We start from the raw sequence: 23,934 nt of genomic DNA on the forward strand, positions 1-23,934 counted from the left end.
TTGTAAATACTCAAAAAGCATCAATACATTCTCATAACATGCTGATGGGAAAAAAGTAATGTGTTCTTTTTCAAATTGGATAATCCTAAAAAATCATAAAGAAGATAAAACTTTGTTATACAGTCAATAAGATATGACATTTGGATATATATTTTTTATTAAGGGTTTATATATGTAAATATTGTGTCAAATATTTTCAATGTGAAAAGGTACATATTAAGGTTATACATATTCATTATCTTTTCTAGAATTGCAATCAACATATAATATTTATATCCTAGCCTTTTATTTTATTGTAGCATATATGTTCTCTGAGGTCCAAGATTGTTTTTGATATCTTAATAATAGCAATTAGTATTATCTTAATAATAGTAATTGACATTGTTCAATAAATATTGTATTCTTGAAGTTACACTAAGAATTTTACACATTGCATTAATTCCTTATAATGAGAACATAGTATATGAATGTTTAACAACTGTTAATTGATTGATTAATGTTTGTGAGTATAAGTTGTATTTCAGGGGTTTGACAATTAACTTTTACATAGTAAGTATTAATTTCTGGTAATAATAGTCCAACACACTGAACCATCCTTGCTTCAAACACAAAACCAACAAATGCTGGATTAAATATTTAAAACATAGGGGTTTCACTCTGATTCAGAATAAAACAGAAGACCTTTAGAAAGTGTCCAAGAGTGGAAGACCTAGTTTGTCTATGCTGTTGCTCATTGTTCACTCACTCAGTTGTGTCCAACTATTTGCAACCCCATGGACTGCAGCATACCAGGCTTCCCTGTCCTTCACAATCTTCTGGAGTTTGCTCAAACTTATGTCCTTTGAATTGGTGATACCATCCAACCACCTTATCGTCTGTCATCCCTTTCTCCTTGTGCCTTTAATCTTTCCCAGCATCAGGGTTTTTTCCAGTGTGTCGGCTCTTTGCATCAGATGGCCAAAATATTGGAGCTTGAGCTTCAGCATCACTTCTTCTAATGAATATTCAGGGATTGATTTCCTTTAGGATTGACTGGTTTGATCTCCTTGCAGTCCAAGGGACTCTCAAGAGTCTTCTCCAGCACTACAGTTCAAAAGTATTAATTATTTGGCTCTCAGCCTTCTTTATGGTCCAACTCTCACATTTATACATGTCTACTGGAAAAGCACAGAGAAGGCAATGGCACCCTACTCCAGTACTTTTGCCTGGAAAATCCCGTAGACGGAAGAGCCTGGTGGGCTGCAGTCCATGGGGTCGCTAGAGTCGGACACGACTGAGCGACTTCACTTTCACTTTTCACTTTCATGCATTGGAGAAGGAAATGGCAACCCACTCCAGTGTTCTTGCCTGGAGAATCCCAGGGATAGGGAAGCCTGGTGGGCTGCCCTCTCTGGGGTCGCACAGAGTCAGACACAACTGAAATGACTTAGCAGCAGCAGCAACTGGAAAAGCAAAGCTATGGTTAATCTTTGAGCCATCTAAAAACGCATGGTAACAGAGTTTCAGCTTCAATGGTCATGATTATTAGGGATATGAAATAAAATTAGACTGTAGAACTTACCATAAAGCTAGAATTTAAATGAATATATACTCATTGAAAAGGTTCAAATAAAAAAGACCCAAGACAGATGTCAGAAAAAAATTTGTATTAGCTGTGGCCCTGGGTAGAGAAGGAAAGCTTTATGTGAGAGTTCAGGAGAATCAGATTCACCCTCATGTCTTTGGAAATGATTACTCAGATTTGCACTATCTCTATGAACTAAGAAACTACAAGTTAGGAGTTTTAAGTTAATTTAAATTAAACTTAAATGTCTCAGATACTTGGCATAAGGAAATAAAATTCTTTCATGCAGTACTACATTCTCAAACCTGAATTTAAATTATTCTGACAAAGTTTTAACAAACATGGATTCAACCTAATTTTTAAAAACTTATTAAGAAATAAAACTTTACAGGAACAAGACAAGGGTGACCACTGTCGCCACTACTATTCAACATAGTTTTGGAAGTTTTAGCCACAGCAATCAGAGAAGAAAATGAAATAAAAAGAATCCATTGGAAAGGAAGTTAAACTCTCACTGTTTGCAGATCATATGAGCCTCTACATAGAAAACCCTAAAGATACCACCAGAAAATTACTAGAGTTAATCAATGAATATAGTAAATTTGCAGGATATAAAATTAATACATAGAAATCCTTTGCATTCCTATACACTAACAATAAGAAAACAGAAAGAGAAATTAGGGAAACAATCCCATTCAGCAATATGATGAAAAGATTAAAATACTTAGGAATAAATCTACCTAAAGAAACAAAAGACCTATATATAGGAAACTATAAAACACTGATGAAAGAAATCAAGGATGACACAAATAGATGGAGAAATATGCCATGTTCATGGATTGGAAGACTCAATATAGTGAAAATGAGTATACTACCTAAAGCAATCTATAGATTCAGTGCAATCCCTATCAAACTACCAAGGGTATTTTTCAGAGAGTTAGAACAAATAATTTCACAATTTGTATGGAAATACAAAAAACCTCAAATAGCCAAAGCAATCTTGAGAAAGAAGAATGGAACTGAAAGAATCAACCTGCCTGACTTCAGACAATACTACAAAACTACAGTCATCAAGACAGTATGATACTGGCACAAAGACAGAAATATAGATCAGTGGAACAAAATAGAAAGCCCAGAGATAAATCCATGCACCTATGGACACCTTATATTTGACAAAGGAGGCAAGAATATACAATGGAGAAAAGACAATCTCTTTAACAAGTGGTGCTAGGAAAACTGGTCAACCACTTATAAAAGAATGAAACTAGAACACTTTCTAACACCATACACAAAAATAAACTCAAAATGGATTAAAGATCTAAACATAAGACCAGAGACTATAAAACTCCTAGAAGAAAACATATGGAAAAACACTCTCTGACACAAATCACAGCAGGATCCTCTATGAACCACCTAACAGAGTAATGGAAATAAAAGCAAAAATAAACAAATGGGACCTAATTAAACTTAAAAGCTTTTGCACAACAAAGGAAACTATAAGCAAGGTGAAAAGACAGTCTTCAGATTGGGAGAAAATAATAGCAAATGAAGCATCAGGCAAAGAATTAGTCTCAAAGATATACAAGCAGCTCATGCAGCTCAATTCCAGAAAAATAAACAACCTAATCAAAAAATGGGCTAAAGAACTAAACAGGCATTTCTCCAAAGAAGACATAAAGATGGCTAACAAACACATGAAAAGATGCTCAATATCACCCATTATAAAAAAAATGCAAATCAAAACCACAGTGAGGTATCATCTCATGCCAGTCAGAATGGCTGCTATCAAAAAGTCTACAAACAATAAATGCTGGAAAGGGTGTGGAGAAAAAGGAACACTCTTACACTGTTGGTGGGAATGCAAACTCAGCCACTATGGAGAACAGTGTGGAGATTCCTTAAAAAACTGAAAATAGAACTGCCATATGCAATCCCACTGCTGGGCATACACACCTAGGAAACCAGAATTGAAAGAGACACGTGTACCCCAATGTTCATCACAGCACTGTTTACAATACTTAGGACATGGAAGCAACCTAGATGTCCATCAGCAGATGAATGTATAAGAAAGTTGTGGTACATATACACAATGAAATATTACTCAGCTATTAAAAAGAATGCATTTGAATCAGTTCTAGTGAGGTGGATGAAACTGGAACCTATTATACAGAGTGAAGTAAGTCAGAAAGAAATATATAAATGCATATATATGGAATTTAGAAAGATGGTAATGATGACACTATATGCGAGACAGAAAAAGAGACACAGATATAAAGACCAAACTTTTGGACTCTGTGGGAGGAGGCGAGGGTTTGAAGATTTGAAAGAATAGCATTGAAACATGTATATTACCATATGTGAAATAGATTGCCAGTCCAGGTTCAATGCATGAAACAGGGCACTCAAAGCTGGTGCACAGGGCCAATCCAGAGGTATGGGATGGGGAGGGAGGTGGGAGGGGCTTTCAGGGTGGGAGCACATGTACACCAATGGCTGATTCATGTCAATGTATGGCAAAATCCACCACAATATTGTAAAATAATAAACCTCCAATCAAAATAAATTAATTAAATTTAAAAAGAGAAGAAAAAATGAAAGAATTTAGAATCAGAAATAGAATTAATGCAAAATCAGACCTCAATAATATTAGATACTGAATTATTAGAAACAGAATTAAAATGTAATATATATATATATATATATATATATATATATATATATATGTCAATGAAGGTGTTAGTCAGAGTCATGTCTGACTCTTTGCTATCCCATGGACTGTAGCCTGCCAGGCTCCTCTGTCCATGGGATTCTCCAGGAAAGAATACTTGAGTGGATTGTCATTCTCTTCTCCAGGGGATCTCCCAGACCCAGGGATCGACCCTAGGTCTCCTGCATTGCAGGCAGGTTCTTTACTGGCTGAACTACCAGGGGATCCAAGGCATCTGGTCCCATCACTTCATGGCAAATAGATGGGGAAATAATGGAAACAGTGACAGACTTTATTTTCTTGGGCTCCAAATTCACTTCAGATAGTGCCTGCAGCCATGAAATTAAAAGACACTTGCTCCTTGGAAGAAAAACTATGTCGAACCTAGACAGCATATTTAAAAGCAGAGATATTTCTTTGCTGAAAAAGGTCTGTATAGTTGAAGTTTCCAATAGTCATGTATGGATATGAGAGTTGGACCATAAAGAAGGCTGAACGCTGAAGAAATGGTGCTTTTGAACTGTGGTGTTGGAGAAGACTCTTGAGATTTCTTGGACTGCAAGGAGATCAAACCAGATAATCCTAAAGGAAATCAACCCTGAATATTCATTGGAAAGACTGATGCTGAACTTCACAGGGTTTCATGATCATTTACCCGTCAGCTTCTCATTGTCCAAGTCATAGAGTCAATCCTTTTAGAATAACTCAATTATTAATGCAAAGACCAATGGCCCAGGCTTCTGAGTGATCACCAGTCAAACTGCTTTGAATTCAGCCCATGGACTCCTGCAATTTCTTTCTGTTTCCATCTAGATGGTATAAGTTTTTGGACTGAATAACAGCTGCAACTCATGTGGACAGGTTGCCCCAATTTGACCCAACTCTGTACCTGCATCAGAGGCAATTTCACCCACTCCCTCACTACAGGCCTCAGGGACTGTCAGAGGAAGAGAAGTGGGGACATTTGAAGGCTCTACATTCTCCACAGGGCCAGATAGCATGCACATTTCTCTCTATGTATATGTATATTTATACTACTGATTATGGGGAACCCTGACTTATACAGAGGTAGGGAGAAAGGTTAGTGATTGTAGCTGTAAAAATATAGCATGAGGTTTGTTCTCTACTTCTGTGTCTCTATTATGCTTTGAAAAATAAGTTCATTTACAGAAGAAACTGAGCTTCTCTGGTGGCTCAGACAGTAAAGAATCCACCTGCCACACAGGAGACCTTGGTTTGATCCCTGGGTTGGGAAGATGCCCTGGAGAAGGGCATGGCAACCCACTCCAGTATTCTTGCCTGGAGAAACCCCATGATCAGGGGAGCCTGGCAGGCTAGTCCATTGGGTCACAAAGACTTGGACACAATTGAGTGACTAAGCACACAAAGAAACTAACACAACACTGTAAATCAACTATTCTCCAATAAAAATTAATTTAAGAAATAGCACAAGGTAGCCCTATGATGGAAATATTCTATATCTTGACTGTGGTGGTGCTCATAGCAATATATACTTGTGATAAGATTGTGTAGAACTAAACATACATACACACACAGATAAGTGCATATAATTCTGCTGAAATCTGAATAAAGTCGGTAGATGTTATAAAAGTCTATTTTTCAGTTTTGATACTATACTATATTTATGCAAAATGTGATCCTTGAAGAAAATGTGTGGTGTATATGGGATGCCTCTTTGTTAATTCTTATAATTGCATTCAGTCTATAATTATCTCCAAAAATTTAAAGTAATTTTTAAAAATTTAATCTATTAATGAATGAAATGGATACCATATTCTAAGGTAAGATGCAAGGTCATCATGCATAACTTGCAAATAGCTATCTGAAAACTAATTTTCTGGCCTCAGCTGTCCATCCACCTACAGATTATCATATTGATAAAAGAAATGAGGTGAATAATTGAAGTGAAAATGTTTCTGAGGATTGTGGATTGTTCCAGGTTCAATTCCCTCCAATCACCCATAGAGGGTGAAGGGTATCTGTCTCTCATCTAAAGTCTAGAGAAGAGACCTCAAGAGGACCACTCAGAGTATCTGAAGCTATTGGACACAGAAGACAAGTGTCTATCTCAGGTTGGAATTTCACCTGGTAGGAGCAATGAATATTCAGCAGACAAAAGAGTACTCCTAAGTAATCTGCCCAAATTAGAGGTACATTTGGTGACACAGAAGCAATTTTAGGTGAAAAAACTCCTCAGGGATGATGTGGTGTCCTCAAAACCTAGAGATATCTTTAAATACTTGTCAAATCCAGAAGCTAAAGCATCATTTGTGTTAGTCAATTCAGTGTTTTCTACTACTCCCATCTTGGGTAGAAACTCCCATTTTAACCCTAAAAATACATTGTTCTATTAGATTATTTGCCTATGGGATTTTTTTTTTAAATCAGATTCTACATTTTTGTCCAGTTCTGCTTACAGTGCTGGGAACTTCATTTTCTAAGAATTTGCCCATATTCATTTAGATGCTGATATGTACCTATTGTCTTATAGTAGCTATCTGTGGGAAAAATAAAAGCAAAGCCTGTGAAGCATATACTAAGAAGCATCAAAATTTATTAATGGAAGGAGCCAAAAAATATTAATCATAAATAAACCCAGGTACATAACAACCAGATGGACTTAAATAAAAGATCCATCTGTATGAGAGCACATTTTCCTTTGTAAATCTAACAAGATGAATTAGTAAGAGAAGGGCTGAGTGACATCAACTCAGCTCCTCACACTTGGGATAGAATTTAACAGTGGGATTTCTAAAATACAAATGTTGAGGGGGGAGGGATCAAGTAGGACTTTCAGATTAACATACACACATTTTATATATATATATATAAAGTAAATAATCATCAAGGATCTACTATATAGCACAAGGAATTCTACTCAATATTCTCTAATAGCCTATATGGGAAAGGAATCTGAAAAGTAAATATATGTGTATTTTTATATATAATGGAGTCACTTTGCTGTACACTTGAAAATGAATATAACATTGTCAATCAACTATATTCCAATATGGAAGAAAAATTAAATTAAAAACAAATTCTAAAAACTTAATATTTGCCATTTCAGTTTCTACTTAAAAAAAATAAAGGTTTGAAATATATTACTGACAAGAGTACACTCAATACAAAGAAAATGGAGATGCATCATGCTAGAGATGTATCAACTAACATCTTTATCTGTAGTAGCGGACCAAGTTTGGCCCAGAATTAGCATTGTTAAAAGAACAACCAAAGTACCTGAGAGAAGATGGAAACTACTAGCAAAGTATCTTAAAGTTCCTGATGAATTATCCAAAAGTATTTACTTTGTTATCAGAAAGCTAATCTTACTACAGCATTGAACTCCATTTTGATTTATCTACACTGTTACTAAGGGTATATATTGTTACAACATTTTTAGTGGTCGCTCCTGGTATTATGTTCCATATGCGAAACTTATCACAGTCTACTTGTCTTGAATGACATTTTACCAGTACAAATAAAACGTGGAAACATTACTCCTTTCACATAACTTTATACTTCCCCATTTACAAAATTATTTGTTTTCCCCACACTGAGACTCATACCACACTGTGTCGTAAGTTTTTCTCTCACAAATCTGGAGTCTCTCCAAAGAGAAGGGCTTAGGAAAGCCTCTCAAAAACTGAATCATAGGAATGAAAATCCGAAGAGTTCTCCCCCAGTGGTTTGGACTGTGAAAAATGCTTGAACTGAGGTCGTTCAGAAGGAAGAAGTCTCAGTGATGATTGAAATGAAAGTTTTACCTCCTTGTGTACTTAGTCTGAAGTCATATTAGACAGTAATTTTATTTAGAAAGAATAATTTGACTTCCATTGTATCTGACTGATAGAACTGCAAATTCATATTCAATTCAGCATTAAGTTTACAATACTGAAATTACTTTTAAAATACATGTTAATTATTTACAGATTTTAGATCATTTTAATGATTTTACAGAAACATTAGTTGGCTTATGTAGTGGCTGTACAGCTCACAAGGGACCCCATTCATTTTAGCTACCTGTTAACCCCATAGCAGAAGACCTGCTAGTCACTCTCTATGTGTTACTTGCTACCCTCCCAGAAAATGATCTTCAACCTGGCTGCTTATTAGTAGAGGCATTACCTTGCCAACAAAGTAGTCTAGTCAAGGCTATGGTTTTTTCAGTGGTCATGTATGGATGTGAGAGTTGGATTATAAAGAAAGCTGAGCGCTGAAGAATTGATGCTTTTGAACTCTGGTGTTGGAGAAGACTCTTGAGGGTCCCTTGGACTGCAAGGAGATCCAACCAGTACATCCTAAAGGAGATCAGTGCTGGGTATTCATTGGAAGGACTGATGCTAAAGCTGGAACTCCAATACTTTGGCCACCTCATGCTAAGAGCTGACTCATTTGAAAAGACCCTGATGCTGGGAGGGATTAGGGGCAGGAGGAGAAGGGGATGACAGAGGATGAGATGGTTGGATGGCATCACCGACTCAATGGACATGGGTTTGGGTGGACTCCGGGAGTTGGTGGTGGACAGGGAGGCCTGGCGTGCTGCGATTCATGGGGTTGCAAAGAGACACGACTGAGCGACTGAACTGAACTGAACTGAGGAACCTAAAAATCCTGATGCTGCAGCCCCAACCCCCAGAAATTCCAATTTAACTGGACACAGTATTTTCTCAACTTCCCCAAATGCATGTATTGCAGTACCTAGCTAGCTTACTGCCACATGCATTGACTTGAGACAATCAGAACTTAGAGAATCTAGCTTAGGACAGAAAGAAAATGACTGGTTTGCTTCGATGGGTGGGATCTTATGCTCCTGAATAAAAGAGGAATCAAGAGGAACATGTATGCCTGCAATGAGAGGAGAAAGAAGCAGAGTCACTGAGAGGAGCAGAAGGAATGGGAGAGTGGTTCACAGGGGATATTTATGGCTGATTCATGTTGATGTGTGGCAGAAACCACTATAATCTGTGAAGCAATTATCCTTTAATTAAACATAAATAAATTAAAAGAAACACAAAGTTTGTGAGGATTGGCAAGAAGAGTGATGTGATTGAAATACATGAAAAGTAACAGAAAAAGAATAACTAGTATGGTGTTTTACATAGAGGGAAATATATTCTTCTCAATCTCTGCAGAATTGTCTGACCTGCAAACTGTCTTGCATTAGTCGCTAGAAAGTGAATGCATAAAATGGATATAGATTGCTACCACTTAGTAGGAAGGCATCTAAGTCAATACCCTCTTAACACTAGTTCTGCATCCATGGCAGACTAGGAGACATTCAGTGACTCTTCTCTTGCTGAAAGTAAGACTTCTTATTCCAACAAAATTATAACTCCTCTGGGGCAAAGCTATGTTTTCATTCATTACAACACTTAGCACTGTGCTTTCTGCAGAATGAGGCTTTATTAATGAATCTGTTTAAAGGAATAAATGAGGATCAGTTCAGCTTTTATATACCAGTTGTACATATGAAAGATAAATGTTAGCACCAAGCCTACACATGAAGAAAAGTGATATATTTACAATGTCATTTGCAATATTTTAATTCTATTAACATCTCTACTCCCCATATTGTAAAAATGCAATCCATGTAACTTTTATTTATAATTTACTCTCCTCTAGTAATAAATAACTTTTGTTCATATTGTAAATTTGCTAATGCCAATGAAAACACATGGGGAGAAACCTTAAGTCATTACCAAATTCCGCTAACATCCAGAGGCCATATGATATTCTAATACAAGTCTTACCAACATAAACCTGTGAGGACAGAAGACAAAAATGTGTTTGTAGTGGTCACATAAACATTTGAGGTTTTTATTAGGGATCTATCACTACTTGTTAATTCATTGAAATAATTTCTTTAGACAGAAAAAAAATCATTTTCCATTCTTTTGGGAATGTTTGGAGTATTCACAGAGTATCTGTGATTTCCTTAAGTGTGGCATTTTGGATTAGTTAAGACGTTTATATTATTAAAGGCTATTGGAATTGCAAAGTTTCTAAAAGCATTTTTTTTCAATGATAGAGAGTAAAAACAAAACACTGAGTTAGAGTTACAAATCTACACTCCTATAGATATGGGAATAATATATTTTGTTCCATCAACATGTCTCCTTTACATTATTCAGCACAAAGCTTTGTGAAATAAGAATCATGGGAATATAAGAATATAAAGGAAAAAGGTACAAATAACAGCTTCATAAACTGAAAAATGTACATAAATAAATCATGTATATGTGGGCAGTTTGCTTAGCTGGCAAGAAACAAAATATGGAAAATCTGCTTGTTAAACAATAACTACAGAGTGTGCTTTTATGATGTTTTTCACCGCAGTAATTCATATTAGAGATAGAAGCAGTTGCATGTTAAATAAAATCATTGAGCATTGTTCCCTTCATATTGTAAAGAGCTGACTTATGTTGTTTTTAGATGCCTCCCATTAGAAAGTAAATATTCCTTCAATGCTGTGCATTTCACAAAATTTAATAAAGATGAACTATAAATAAAGTCACTGGGAGATTTCAGACAGTTTTATTAGGAGATTGTTGAAAAGAAAAAGAAAATTAAATACAATAACAGTAAACGTGGTTCTCACATTGAAACCAGGCTCAAAGAACTAGGCTACCATAGAAAAATTTCCAATTCTTGCATTATGATGTAAAAACAGATTTTTGTACAGATTTTGTACAACAAAATTCGTAATAACCTTTTATCATTTTTAGAAAACTTTAAATATATAGATAAAAATAGACAATTTTCATAGGTCCTACATGAAGATGAGTATGTTCTGTTTCAAGGGCTTGCATAGAGCGCAAATGTGGTTATAATATAGAACAACTAGACATTAATAATTTTAGGATTACAAAAGCATGGAAACCATAAAATGGGCACAATTTCACTTGTTTAAACCAAAAAATGAATTTTAAACCAACCTGTATAACTAATAAAGGGTAAAAAACTTAAGTTACAGACTTAAAATAACTTTCTTGACTTGTAATATTTACAACATGTTAGTAAGATTCTCTCTTAGCATATAGCTGATAGCTTTTTTTTATTCCTTTCTAAAATTTCCTTTTATAGTGAACCAAACACTAAAGCATTCTCAAAGGTCTGGAAAATATGTATTTTAAAACTATTCAACCTACTTAACAGGTGACTCTATGCAAGAAGCAGAGCAATGGCTGATTACTACTTATGGAAGTTGTGGGCTTTTAAAAAAAAGCTTTCAAAAATGTATGATTCAAAAGGTTGCCACAAGTCCCTCTGATTTTAAGTGTTATAATCCTTTAAAGACTGCATACAGGGAAAAGCAAGAGATACATACAACAAGGAATAAAATCTCTTGTGTTCAAATAACAAAAAATGTTTATGGAAGAATTATGCTTAGAAAACCAAGTTTCTAGAAAGCACTTACTAACAGTGTTTTAAATAAAAATATTGCTCCCTTTTAAGCAAGCTAAAAATAGGAACTGCATATATAACCTTTTTATTGTATTAAAAATGGCCTTAGCTGGTTAATAGCGAGCTACACAAAAGAAATATGTTTCAGTATTGCAAGGAAGACCTAAAAACTATAGAAGCTTAGTGCCAGTGTATCTATAATGTTAATTTCTTAACCAAATCATTAATAGCCAATGAGAACTATCTTTAAACATGTTTAAGCTAGTTTCCTTGGCCATTTAAGATTTTGCTATTTATGGTAATAAATAATGTTAGGATCATAAAATTTTAAGATGACAGCAAAATCATAAAATGTCCAGCAACTGTACTGACTCATGATTTCAGTCTTTAAAGGTGTAACTCAAAGTATGTAAAAACAAAGAGAAGGTAACTTCAGCTTGTAGTAAGCACTGTTTGCAGCTTGACTTCCAGTTATCTGCACAAAAGTGAAAACACATATGGTAACTCTCAAGAAGACAGTGAAAATAACACATAGGCACCCTTCCCTCTGACCAGGGGGGGAAGCACAACACATTTGAACTTTATCACTCAGCGCTACATGGTATTGGACTGATACATCAAGGATCAAGAGTTTGTTAGGTTTTGTCTTTCAGCAACATTAACATAATATGACATTAACATATAAAAATATTTCTGGTGTTTTGATTTACTATTCAGCCACAATCCATTCTCAATAGTGCAGTTTGGGGCACTAACTAGGGTTCAATATACAAATAAAAGTGGCTGACACAGAGTTCTGTTGTCACCAGATGCATAAGATCTCATTCATTAATACTGTGACTCCAGACAAATATTTACATGCCTGCATGCGTTAAAACCAGAAAGGTGTCTTTCTGACCAACAGGGTGACAAAACATATTTTCTAAAATTTTCATTTTCCTAAACTCTAGTATACTACTGCATACATAATACCTTCCTTGTATGTTTTATGTTTATATACTGTACATGTGACCAACAGTTTGAAGAAGAAGCATCCTGATCATTTTAAGTTCTCTATACCACTACCAGTTTGGAATGAAAACATGTTACATTTATATATTTTTTAAGGTAAAAAGACCTTCAGTGAAACCTTTTGGCTTATATCCAATGCTTCTCTTCAGATATGCAAAATGTTATTTCACGGGGTTGTTGTCAATATCCATTTGTTGGTCTTTTGGAAAGTACATGGGACAAAAATCTTCAGGAGAAAAACCACAGTTAGAGAGTTTAAAATAGAATGTAACAATATTATTCTGTGATTTACTGATTTTTTAGGAATCCTCTATGTCCTCTACAAGTTTATTTCCAAGTGTTCTTGCTGGTTTCTGGAGGACATAATTCTGTAAGTCTAGGTGACCAGTGCTACAAGAGTCTTGATGTGCTCAGACACAGAATTTTCAGAAGAGGAAAATGGTTCATTCCATTAAAAAAACAAAGGTAGGTCTTATTCAGACCTACTTTTAAACTGTATACAAGTGTCCAGCAGCAAAGTTGCAGTTATTAACTGTATGAAGTTTGATACTTGTACATTTACAAACATTCTCAGGTCTCTGGTATGAACCACAGATGAAAATCAATAAAGGAAAACCTTTTTTTTGTAGAATACTTAAACTTTTAAAGAGCATTAATACACAAAATTGAGGAAGTTCCCTTAAAAGGACTTTATTTTTTTCCAAACTTTCCACTGACGAACGTCTGACTGCAGAGTTCTTTACTATAACATGGGTTTCTTCAACAGGAAAGATTCAGTACATGACAGTAGTTTTCAAATACAGTCTTCCATCTAAAAATGAACAACAAAAAATAATTATATGACATCTTGGAGACAAATGTGAAAATAAAAACTACACAACCCAATATAAAATTTGTGGGTTTTATTCTATCTTCACTTATCTAGGAAGCAACATTTTTCACATATTCTCAAAGTTCATTTCATAATTACGTTGAGTTTATATGTTTGAAAAGAATACAGCATTTCATAAATTCTCATAAATATATATTTGCTATTTTGATATCAGTACAGAGCACTCAGAAAATATGTAACAGTATGTGTATGTGTGACTGATATGCAAAGCTAGTTGATTTCTGTTGAATGACTATTACTTCCTCCAAGCTTGCAGAACCAATTTTTTTCTGAATGCACTCAGATATATCTCCATTATGAAAGACTGAGAGGTGTTGTTAAATATACTATGTAATGCAACTCGTGTGCATACTTGTTGCTATTTATATGAAAGTCATCCAGGTTATTTCATCAATGTCAATGAACTATAATCTTTCCACCTTGAAGTGAGATTAATAGAATAATTAAATATTAAGATGCAAATATATTACTCAACTTTTACCAGTTGAGAAATACAGCTATGTGAAAAAGAAAAGTAAATTAGATCTTCAACAAATCTACTAGAATGAAGCATAAATAAGAAATTAAAAATCCAGAGAAAAAACAAAGCAAAACATAAATCTATTACCCTCTCAACTGTCCACTTTATGGTGTGGTTTAAACTTTTGAAATATTTGTATAAAATGTTTAAATTTCACATAATTTAATATCTATAGTAGAAGGTATGCTGCTGCTGCTGCTAAGTCACTTCAGTCGTGTCCGACTCTGTGCAACCCCATGGACGGCAGCCCACCAGGCTCCCCTGTCCCTGGGATTCTCCAGGCAAGAACACTGGAGTGGGTTGCCATTTCCTTCTCCAATGCATGAAAGTGAAAGTGAAGTCGCTCAGTTGCGTTCAACTCTTCTCGACCCCATGGACTGCAGCCTACCAGGCTCCTCCATCCATGGGGATTTTCCAGGCAAGAGTACTGGAGTGGGGTGCCATTGCCTTCTCCAGTAGAAGGTATATAGAAAAGTAAAGTTTTTAAACATTTGAAAAATGCTTATTGCAGTGCAAGTGTTTGCAAAATGTCTGGTAACTTTAACAATTAATACATAAGGAACTAGAAATAAACTACAGTTATTTAGGAAACACAGTCTAAATATTTGTAGATCTCACCTTCAACATTAAGTTAATTGAGTGCTTATACATAATCTGCAGTAATTAGTAACTTAAAACCGATGTTAAACCATTTTTCTACTTCACAGAAATATTGATGTACCTAAAATTGTATATTCCTACCACATGTTTTAGCTTTGCCTCCAGGATATTTTGAACTCTGGCTTATTGGTATAATCTGAGCACCCAGTGAATGTTCAATAAGTATGGGTCTGAATGAACAAATGAATGAACAAGTCAGATATAATTTTCATGTGGTTTATATGTACAAAATAGATAAATAAGCCCAAATAAACCTAAACTAATATTATAAAAAATTTAAAAATAAAGCTTCAGTTTTTCATATTCTTAGTATCATGTATCTAAAAATCAGAACTCCTAATAGATATTTTTGATAATGATTTTTACTAACTAAAGCAACTAAACGGTTTTAAAATCTAGTAATAGAAATTATAGAAACAACCAAAGAAGTAGAATGCTGCTAAGTCTGCTGCTAAGTCGCTTCAGTCTTGTCCAATTCTGTGCGACCCCATAGATGGCAGCCCACCAGACTTCCCCGTCCCTGGGATTCTCCAGGCAAGAACACTGGAGTGGGTTGCCATTTCCTTCTCCAATGCATGAAAGTGAAAAGTGAAAGTAAATTTGCTCAGTTGTGTCAACTCTTAGCGACCCCATGAACTGCAGCCCACCAGGCTCCTCCATCCATGGGGATTTTCCAGGCAAGAGTACTGGAGTGGGGTGCCTTTGCCTTCTCCAAGAAGTAGAATACTGATGCTTTTTACCAAAATTTTCTAATTCTTAGTATTTATTTAATTTAACCCAACTTTTCTTTCCTTCCAATTTATCTCAATATTTCTATCATTGTATATTCACTTATATTGAAGATTTCATTCTCATTCTTTTTTTTTTTTTAGTAGACAATGATTCCTAAGATTAGAGAGGGGAGGAGAAACATCTGTCTTCAAAATTCAAATTTTATTCAGTGAAGTCATTCAAAATACTTGTGGAAAAGAAATGATTTGCTCAAAATTAACATCTCAAGATTATGAATTCTTAAAAGTCTTTTTCCATTAAAGAAAAAATTAAAGCCTTAAAGATTATTTTCTAATCTTCTGTGATACCTATAGCATATTAGGAGAAGGAATGCAGTAGCAAAGAATGGTTATACAAAAGTCATTCATTAATCATCAATCATTGTATGTTTGCACATTGTTATAAGGAGAAGGAAACGGCAACCCACTCCAATATTCTTGCCTGGAGAATCTCATGGACAGGGGAGCCTGGTGAACTACTGTCCTTGGGATCGCAAAGAGCTGGATACAACTGGGCACACAGCACACACGTTGTTTTAAAAGATCCACTAGCCAGATTCTTCATCCAGGTTCTATACAATTGACATTGACTTTCTTCTCTAATCTTATCTGTCACCCCTCTCCCTCATGCAGTGACCCGGTCGCACACCAAGCTCTGCACTGCTGAGGTCTGTTATTCCTTCTAGAAGCTTCAAAATAAGTACCTCCTCCTTCCCTGCTTGCATTGCTGTCTTACTAAACATCTCTTAATAGAGCTCACCCTAAGAATCAACTTCATAGCACTTTGTCTCACTTTGATGTTATATATGAGAAGTCTCTTACATGGCGAGACCCACAAAAGCAGCAGCCGTAATTCTTTCCCCATCAGTATCAGAAGGAGAATGCTTCAGCATGATGCTTTCTTTAAAGCTTTTAATGCAGTCTCAAATGTTAAACTTTTGGAGAAATTAATTAATTAACATGCTTATGTGCTAAAAATAATTCTTTTAGCATTTAGAGATTTTAAAGTCTATCTGAAACTAAATTTTAAAACAAAAAATATATACATTAAAAATATAACGATAATTTTGTAAGATTTGTATTGCAGCAATATACAAAATATGTTTATAAAAATTATAAACATATTTATGTGCTCAGTATTTAGTCGACTATAACAATTACTTTTAATAAATATGTCTAAAATTTTTGACTCATGTTCATAACAGGTGGAAAGCATCAAGCATTAAAAATGCTGGCTGTAAAATAGATTCCAATAGTTATAGTTAAGGCATTTCCATGGTTAAATAATACTTAGATATCAAGGATTATCTGCCTTAGAATTAACTGGAAATAGAAATTTATCAGGCACAGACCGACTCTAGAAGAGTAACTCTCTCTCCTTTTGTCTACAAAGCCTAACTTTGAAGCAATTCTACTTTATAATTTTGTCATATTTATTAAAACATTTATTTAGTCACTAAGTCTTGTTCATGGACTCCTTGTGACCCCATGGACTGCAGCCTGCTAGGCTCCCCTGTCCATGGGATTTCCCAGGCAAAAATAAGGTAGTGTGTTGCCATTTCCTTCTCCAGGGGAATCTTCCCCACTCAGGGATCAAATTCACACCTCCTGCACTGCAGCAACAATGTTTCCCACTGAGCCACAAGGGAAGCCCTTATTGAAACATACTTATGGATAAATCTGAATCTGTAAGGAAAAAAAAAAGTTTTAAATAATTTTATGTTGTTCCTGAGAAATTATATTGACCTGCTAATCTACAGCAAATAATCAAATATGGATGTACCCAGAGAGCTAACAGCAGGCTTCTGAGTTATGGGACTATAGGTCTATCTTAGGCCTCCGATAACAAACCACCTGAGAGCAAGCCTAATGGTAAGAGTGCTAGATAAAATACACGGGCCCATAATTCAAACTGTGCCGTGGTTTTATGTTATGTAATAAGTACTCCAATACTCTGTCCTTGCCTGACTCTTCAAACAGTAGGCAAAGTGATGGAGCCCTAGCTGCTGCTAAGTCGCTTCAGTCGTGTCCGACTCTGTGCGACCCCAGAGACGACAGCCCACCAGGCTCCCCCGTCCCTGGGATTCTCCAGGCAAGAACACTGGAGTGGGTTGCCATTTCCTTCTCCAATGCATGAAAGTGAAAAGTGAAAGTGAAGTTGTTCAGTCGTGTCCGACTCCTAGCGACCCCATGGACTGCAGCCTACCAGGCTCCTCCGTCCATGGGATTTTCCAGGCAAGAGTACTGGAATGGGGTGCCATTGCCTTCTCCCCATCATTTCCTATATCATCTTTATTTCTGTATTTCTTGGCCACCAAGAAACATTTTTCCTGATGCTGAGCATGGTTTACGAAGTAATCATTCCCTGATATTTCAACTGGGAAAGAATTGTTTTACGATCAAATCAACTGGAAATAGGAGCTTCCCAGGTGGTGCTAGTGGTAAAGAACTTGCTTGCCAATGCAGGAGACTTAAGAGACGAAGGTTCAATCCCTGAGTCTGGAAGATCCCCTGGAAAAGGGCATGGCAACCCACTCCTGCCTAGAGAATCCCATGGACAGAAGAGCCTGGCAGGCTACAGTCCATAGGTTTGCACAATCAGACAAAACTGAAGCGACTTAGCATGCAAATTGGAAATAAAGGTAATAATAATTATGAACAGCATAGATAATATCTTCTGAGAGTCTATTGTGTTCAGGGCACTTTACAGATTTCAAATCTAAATTTTTCAACAACTCAACAAAAAATGTATTCTTAGTGCCTTTTACAAACAGGCTATTAAAGCCTAAAAAATTTAAGTTATTCTACACGTTTTCAAAGAACTAGAAAATAGATATGCAATGAATTGATATTTACTTGAATCCACATCTATTCCATTATGTCACTTCCTCTAAAAAGCAATTGGAAGATTACTGGAGGAAATACACTGACTCTGATGCAGAGGAAGGGACTGAACCTTAGACACCTTGATACCATCCGTCTCCCTGTTTTGTAAATCTGTTCTCAGCATTTTCTCAGAAAACAGAGGCTTCCTTTTAGTATGCAAAGCCTCAAATGAACAACTTGAAATCAGAACTAGAATTCTTCTAGTTTGGTTTCAGAGCAAATATCTTCCTTTGACACAATGATTATTTGTTTTTGTAAGGGAGGCTGATATGACAGAAAAATCATCAAGCGGCACTCTGTACATGGGAGTACTTAATTAAAAAGTCTCTTCTAATTAAAAGCATGTGGGAGAAGGGATTGAGTGAAACTATTTAAATTACAAATTCCTTTAATAGTTCCAAAGTTCATTGTGATTTGATGCTTACAGCTCTAATTTGGTGAATAAGTATCTAGATCACTGAATAGTTTATTGCAGGTATGAATTTTTGTATGCTGCTTACTGTTATTATGCAGATTTAGATCTACAGATGAGTTAAAGAAAATATTTTAAAATCCTTATGAAAATGAATCTCATGTTTTAATCTAGTTCTGTTTTGTGTTTGTGAATTATATTTACTTTTTTAATTTCATTTTTATTTTATATTAGAGTATTGTTGATTTACAGTATTGTGTTAGTATCAGGTGTACAGCAAAGTGAATCAGTTATACATATACACTGATTTAATATTTTGTACCTATTATTATATGTAGTTATTTATAGCATCTAATACATATAAACAGATATAGAATTTAGCTCATATTCCATATATGAAACTAAAGTATTAAATAGCTTGATCATTTATTTTAAAAAGTTAATGAAGTTTGTTCAACGACAATCACAATATATGATGAGATTTTATTACAAACTGGAACAATTTCAAATTGCTTAGGTGGATTACACCAGAAATCCAGTGCTTTCATGGAAACATTAACAAGGGACTGTGTCACTGAAGAGTATTACTCAGTATGCAGATAGGTATATATTCCAGTTTTGAATAGAACTCCCTTGAAAACATACACAAGGATCTCTTGCTTTTTGGTTTTTGCACAAAGAGATTAATAAATTACATTTCTGTTAGGAAGTAGCTTTATTAAAAATAGCATCTATTTGGTCAAAACTTATATCCAGACACCTGTAATTGAATGAAGTTTGCTGCTTTCACAAAAAAGTTGTATGTACCCATATCTTACTACTCCAGAGCTGAGAAAAATAGGACTATAACAGATGGCAAACATATAAGATCATTTATCTAGAACATTTAATATTTACTTAAAGAATATTAGGCTAATATGAAATGTAGTAGCCCTAAACTTTTCTCAGCATAATGTCTTAATTATATAAAGTAAGAGAAACCAAAAGAAGCGATGAAAACAAATGTTAATGATTCATGTGATATTTGATAAGACAACGAAAGGAAGTCAAAATAAAAGCAAGCAAACAGAAACAGATGGGAAGGATCTTTGTCAAGTCATAACCCCTCTTCTAAAACCCCTAAAGGAAGAAGCTAATTAAAGAAAATATTGTTTCTTGCTTTTTTAATATAATTTTATATTTAGAGTAAGAACATTCTGCTACTGCTGAGGCAAAGAAGCAGAGACAGAAAGTCTACATTTAACATGAAAAATATTTTAAGAGAGATTGATGTTCAGCACAAGCTCTTTTACAAGAGGATACTGAGTAAATATCATTTCTTCTCACGAAATGCAGATAATAACTGTATAAGTGATTTCCAGAAGTTATGGTCAAGGTTGTGTTCAAAAACGATGAAAAGACAAAAACTGAAGAAGTTGCAACCAATTTTGAATTTTAGATCTTTCAGGGTGACAGTTGCATAACCTGAGGCCCACAAAGTTGAGTGAAAATGAGAAAGGACTGGACATCAGATCCCTTTTGAATGCTTACTCTGTACACACCTGGTGCCATTCTAGAGAGTGGGCACAGACTATGTGTAAGAAGGCACACCAAGCAGGGTGTCTTATACAGAAGCCAAATATACTAGTACAGGCAGTAGGTAATGGATTACCTAATGGACCAAAATGGCCCAGCTCATTTGAAACCAGAGTAGGTCATACCGTGTTTATTACAAAGTTAGTATGAAGTAAAGCTCTTGATTGTGGCTAATACTGTAAACAATTTTGTAAACAAGAACTGCTTTTTATCAATTTTTCAGTTTTCTTCAAAGAAAAAAGTGGATGAGAACATCTTCTAGTTTAAAACATGCTCTGAGAACAGATTATCTAAAGTTACTATACATAGGGTAAAAAGGTATCTACATTTTAAAATAGAAATAATAAAAATAAATCCCTTTCTACACATGAAGAAACTTTTATTAGACTCTAGGTAATAGAGTCTATTACCTAGACTTCCCAGGTGGCGCTAGTGGTAAAGAACCCACCTGCCAATAAAGGAGACATGAGACACAGGTCTCATCACCGGGTCAGGAAGATCCCCTGGAGGAGGGGGTCTTCCTGAATCCACTCCAATATTCTTGCTTGGACAATCCCATGGACAGAGGATCCTTGGTGGGCTACAGTCCATAAGGTCGCAAAGGGTCAAACACAACTAAAGCAACTTAGCACAAAGGCATGCAAGCACACTTACAGGGGGAAAGACTGGAAATTTGACAGTTTGACAAACTGAAGCAGGTGGAATTAGACTTGAGGTATTGGAGCTAGAAGGAAACATCACTGAGCAGCCTGATCTAATCACATATTCTTTTTAAATAGGAAACTAAACAGACAAACCAGTAATGAGAAATGAGCTTAAAAATGTGGAGAGAAGGCATTTGAAGATGCACAGATGTCTATGGTTAATCTTAGCAAGCTTGGAGTTATTTAGTCAACTCCAGCCCTGGGCAAAATAATTTTTCCAAATGACTAGTCAGTTTAAAGTATCTCAGTTCTTCTAAGAAATTATGTTCTTATTGTAGGTCTCTTAAAGAGTCCCTTTGCTTGAATTTCATCATTGTCAACTATTTACTGCTTGTCTATTCACCAAGAACCAGGCAATCTATGCTTAATATTAAAAAAATTAGCCCTCTATTAAAATGTTTTAGATGTGAATGATCAGCCTATACTCATGGAGATAGGGTTTGGATCCTATACATTGTATTACTAAGACTTAACTGTTGTTACAACACTTGCCCTAGGATCCAAACTCTTGTCCTCTGCCAAGTTATTTTTACTATGCCTATACTTCTATTTGGCTCAGAGGTTAAAGCATCTGTCTGCAAGGCAGGAGACCCAGGTTCAATCTGTGGGTCGGGAAGATTCCCTGGAGAAGGAAATGCCAACACACTCCAGTATTCTTGCCTGGAGAATCCCATGGACGGGGGAGCCTGGTAGGTTACAGTCCACGGGGTCGCAGAGTCGGACACGACTGAGCGACTTCACTTTCACTTCCATACTTCTGTTTGCATATCACTTTAGAATACACAACCTGAGTCTAATCATGAGGAAATATCAAATGCAAAATGAGAAACATTCTCTTAAGACTTTTTTCAAACATGTCAATTTTACAATTTTTTTTTACAATTTTTAAAAGGCCAAGGAAATGCATACAATCGAAGAAACAAAAGAGAAATTACAACTAAATATAATGTGATCTTAATTTGGATGTAGGAATGCTGTAAATGCTATAAAGGACACGATTGGGTCAAATGACAAGATTAGAGTGTCAATATCAGTTTAAATAAAAGTACTGTGTCAATTAAATAGGTTATTGGGCTGATAAATACACTGTATTTATGTATAAGATACAAATCCTTATTTTTAATAAGTACTCCCTAGAATATGTATGGGTAAATATAACAGGTAAAGTACCATGATTTATACATTTTACTTTCAAAGGCTTCAGAAAATATTATGCAGATAGAGAAAATTATAAAGTATATAGAAGAAAACATTAACAATAGGTGAAGATTTGCAAAGTGCATATGCGAGTTGCAAAAATTTTTAGCTTTTCTGTAAGTACAATTTTTTTTCAAATATATATTAAAACTAAATAGGTTTCCTAAGAGGAAATGAATAAAATATAAAATAGGTTGCCTAAGTGAAATGAAATTTTAATAGTCACCAATATCAGATATTTATTTATAACTAGTTGAAGATTTATCCTCTCCACTAGCCATGTGCACAGTTGTTACACTGATTCTATGAGCTGTATTCTCACAGTAAATATGCTTTCTGCTTAATAGCAAGGTTTTAAGAAGTTCTATTCACATATCAGATAGTAAGGTGATGCTGGGTGATTTTCTTAATAGAGTTCTCCAGAAAAACCAGGTTCAGATTCGTGAAACTTATTGGACTGAGGGTGAGAATATAGACTGGATTCTGGTCTATTGGTCCATTATGTTTGAAAGGTGAATTTACAATTGCAAAGTTTATGAAGTCTACTTAATTGTCTTACTCCTTAGTTGGTGAGGGCTGTGTAGGCTAATGTGCACTTGGTATAAAGAAATTACTGTCCTGTTTAACTATTTGAAACACAGGTTATCTTTTAAAAGTTTATCAAAACCAAAAGCAAAGCATAACACAGATCTCCTTAAACTTGTAGTTTCTGTAAATAAAGGAAAATTGCTGCTAGGTCTACTTTGGTAAAGAATTTGTGCATGTGTGTTCTAATTAAGCATTCATTAGTAGCAAGTGCGAATCCATCAGAGTGGTTAATGTACCAGCAAGTGATAATGGGGTGTTTTGCACTTAGGTTACCTTGTCCTGATTGTAAGGTGAGACCTCCCAACTTCAGTAAAGTGAAGCACAGTGAAGTATCTTATTACTTTCTCCATGCTTTTATTCATTTCTGGGAGAAAGAAAACTAAGACACACGGATGGAAGGAAATCATCTGAGGGAATAGCTGAACCTTAGTGATGATGGACTATGCTTAATAAAAATAGAAACATAAAAAAGTGATGCCTTATTTGAAAAAAGTAAGATACTGCTAAAAAAGGGAGAAAGGATCTTTCAAATCAAGAATTTGATCCTTTAAAACTGCAAGAGACAGGGAAAGTTTGCAGTGAATAAACTGAGGTTTCAGAATAAATACATTTGTTTTCTTTAGCAAACAGCCAAAAGTGGCAATTAGAAGGACAGTTCTTGTCAGAGTCTAGTTATTTTATTTTAAGCTTGGCCGGGGAAAAATCATCCTTCTTTTAAAAGTTTAGCATTTTTATGCTTATTTTTGATAGCATGACTAATTCAGTAATTTTAGTAAAATTATATTTGTTTGGGGAAGTAAGTGTGAATGAACAAAGTTCTAAATATCCAGAGCTTGATTTAACATTTAAACAATGCTAAACCAAAATGCCATTCTAGTGTTAACATTGACAAATGTCAAACTTCAGTGAAAGGTTGCAAATGTTTATAATAAGTATGGTAATTGTTTTAACTGAAAAAATGGCACTTTCATAGGGAATAACTTTTTTCTACATCTCATCCAATAGAATCATCAAGTATTTAGA

The 23,934-nt window shown here is 35.1% G+C and overlaps 1 protein-coding gene across 2 annotated transcripts in view; it reads right to left on the reverse strand.

The window, feature by feature from the left end:
* Nucleotides 1-10,803: 10,803 nt before the first annotated feature.
* DACH1 (dachshund family transcription factor 1) overlaps nt 10,804-23,934 on the reverse strand; it is a 478,390-nt gene continuing 465,259 nt past the window's right edge. Inside the window, exon 12 of one of the 2 annotated variants that reach the window (XM_027557664.1) lies at nt 10,804-13,518. In XM_027557664.1, coding sequence (XP_027413465.1) covers nt 13,481-13,518 — 38 coding nt within the window. In that variant the 3' untranslated portion in view covers nt 10,804-13,480. The remainder of the gene's footprint in view (nt 13,519-23,934) is intronic. The other variant, XM_027557665.1, reaches the window with a different exon arrangement.

Source organism: Bos indicus x Bos taurus, chromosome 12 (genome assembly GCF_003369695.1).
Source record: "Bos indicus x Bos taurus breed Angus x Brahman F1 hybrid chromosome 12, Bos_hybrid_MaternalHap_v2.0, whole genome shotgun sequence".
Taxonomy (NCBI): domain Eukaryota; kingdom Metazoa; phylum Chordata; class Mammalia; order Artiodactyla; family Bovidae; genus Bos; species Bos indicus x Bos taurus.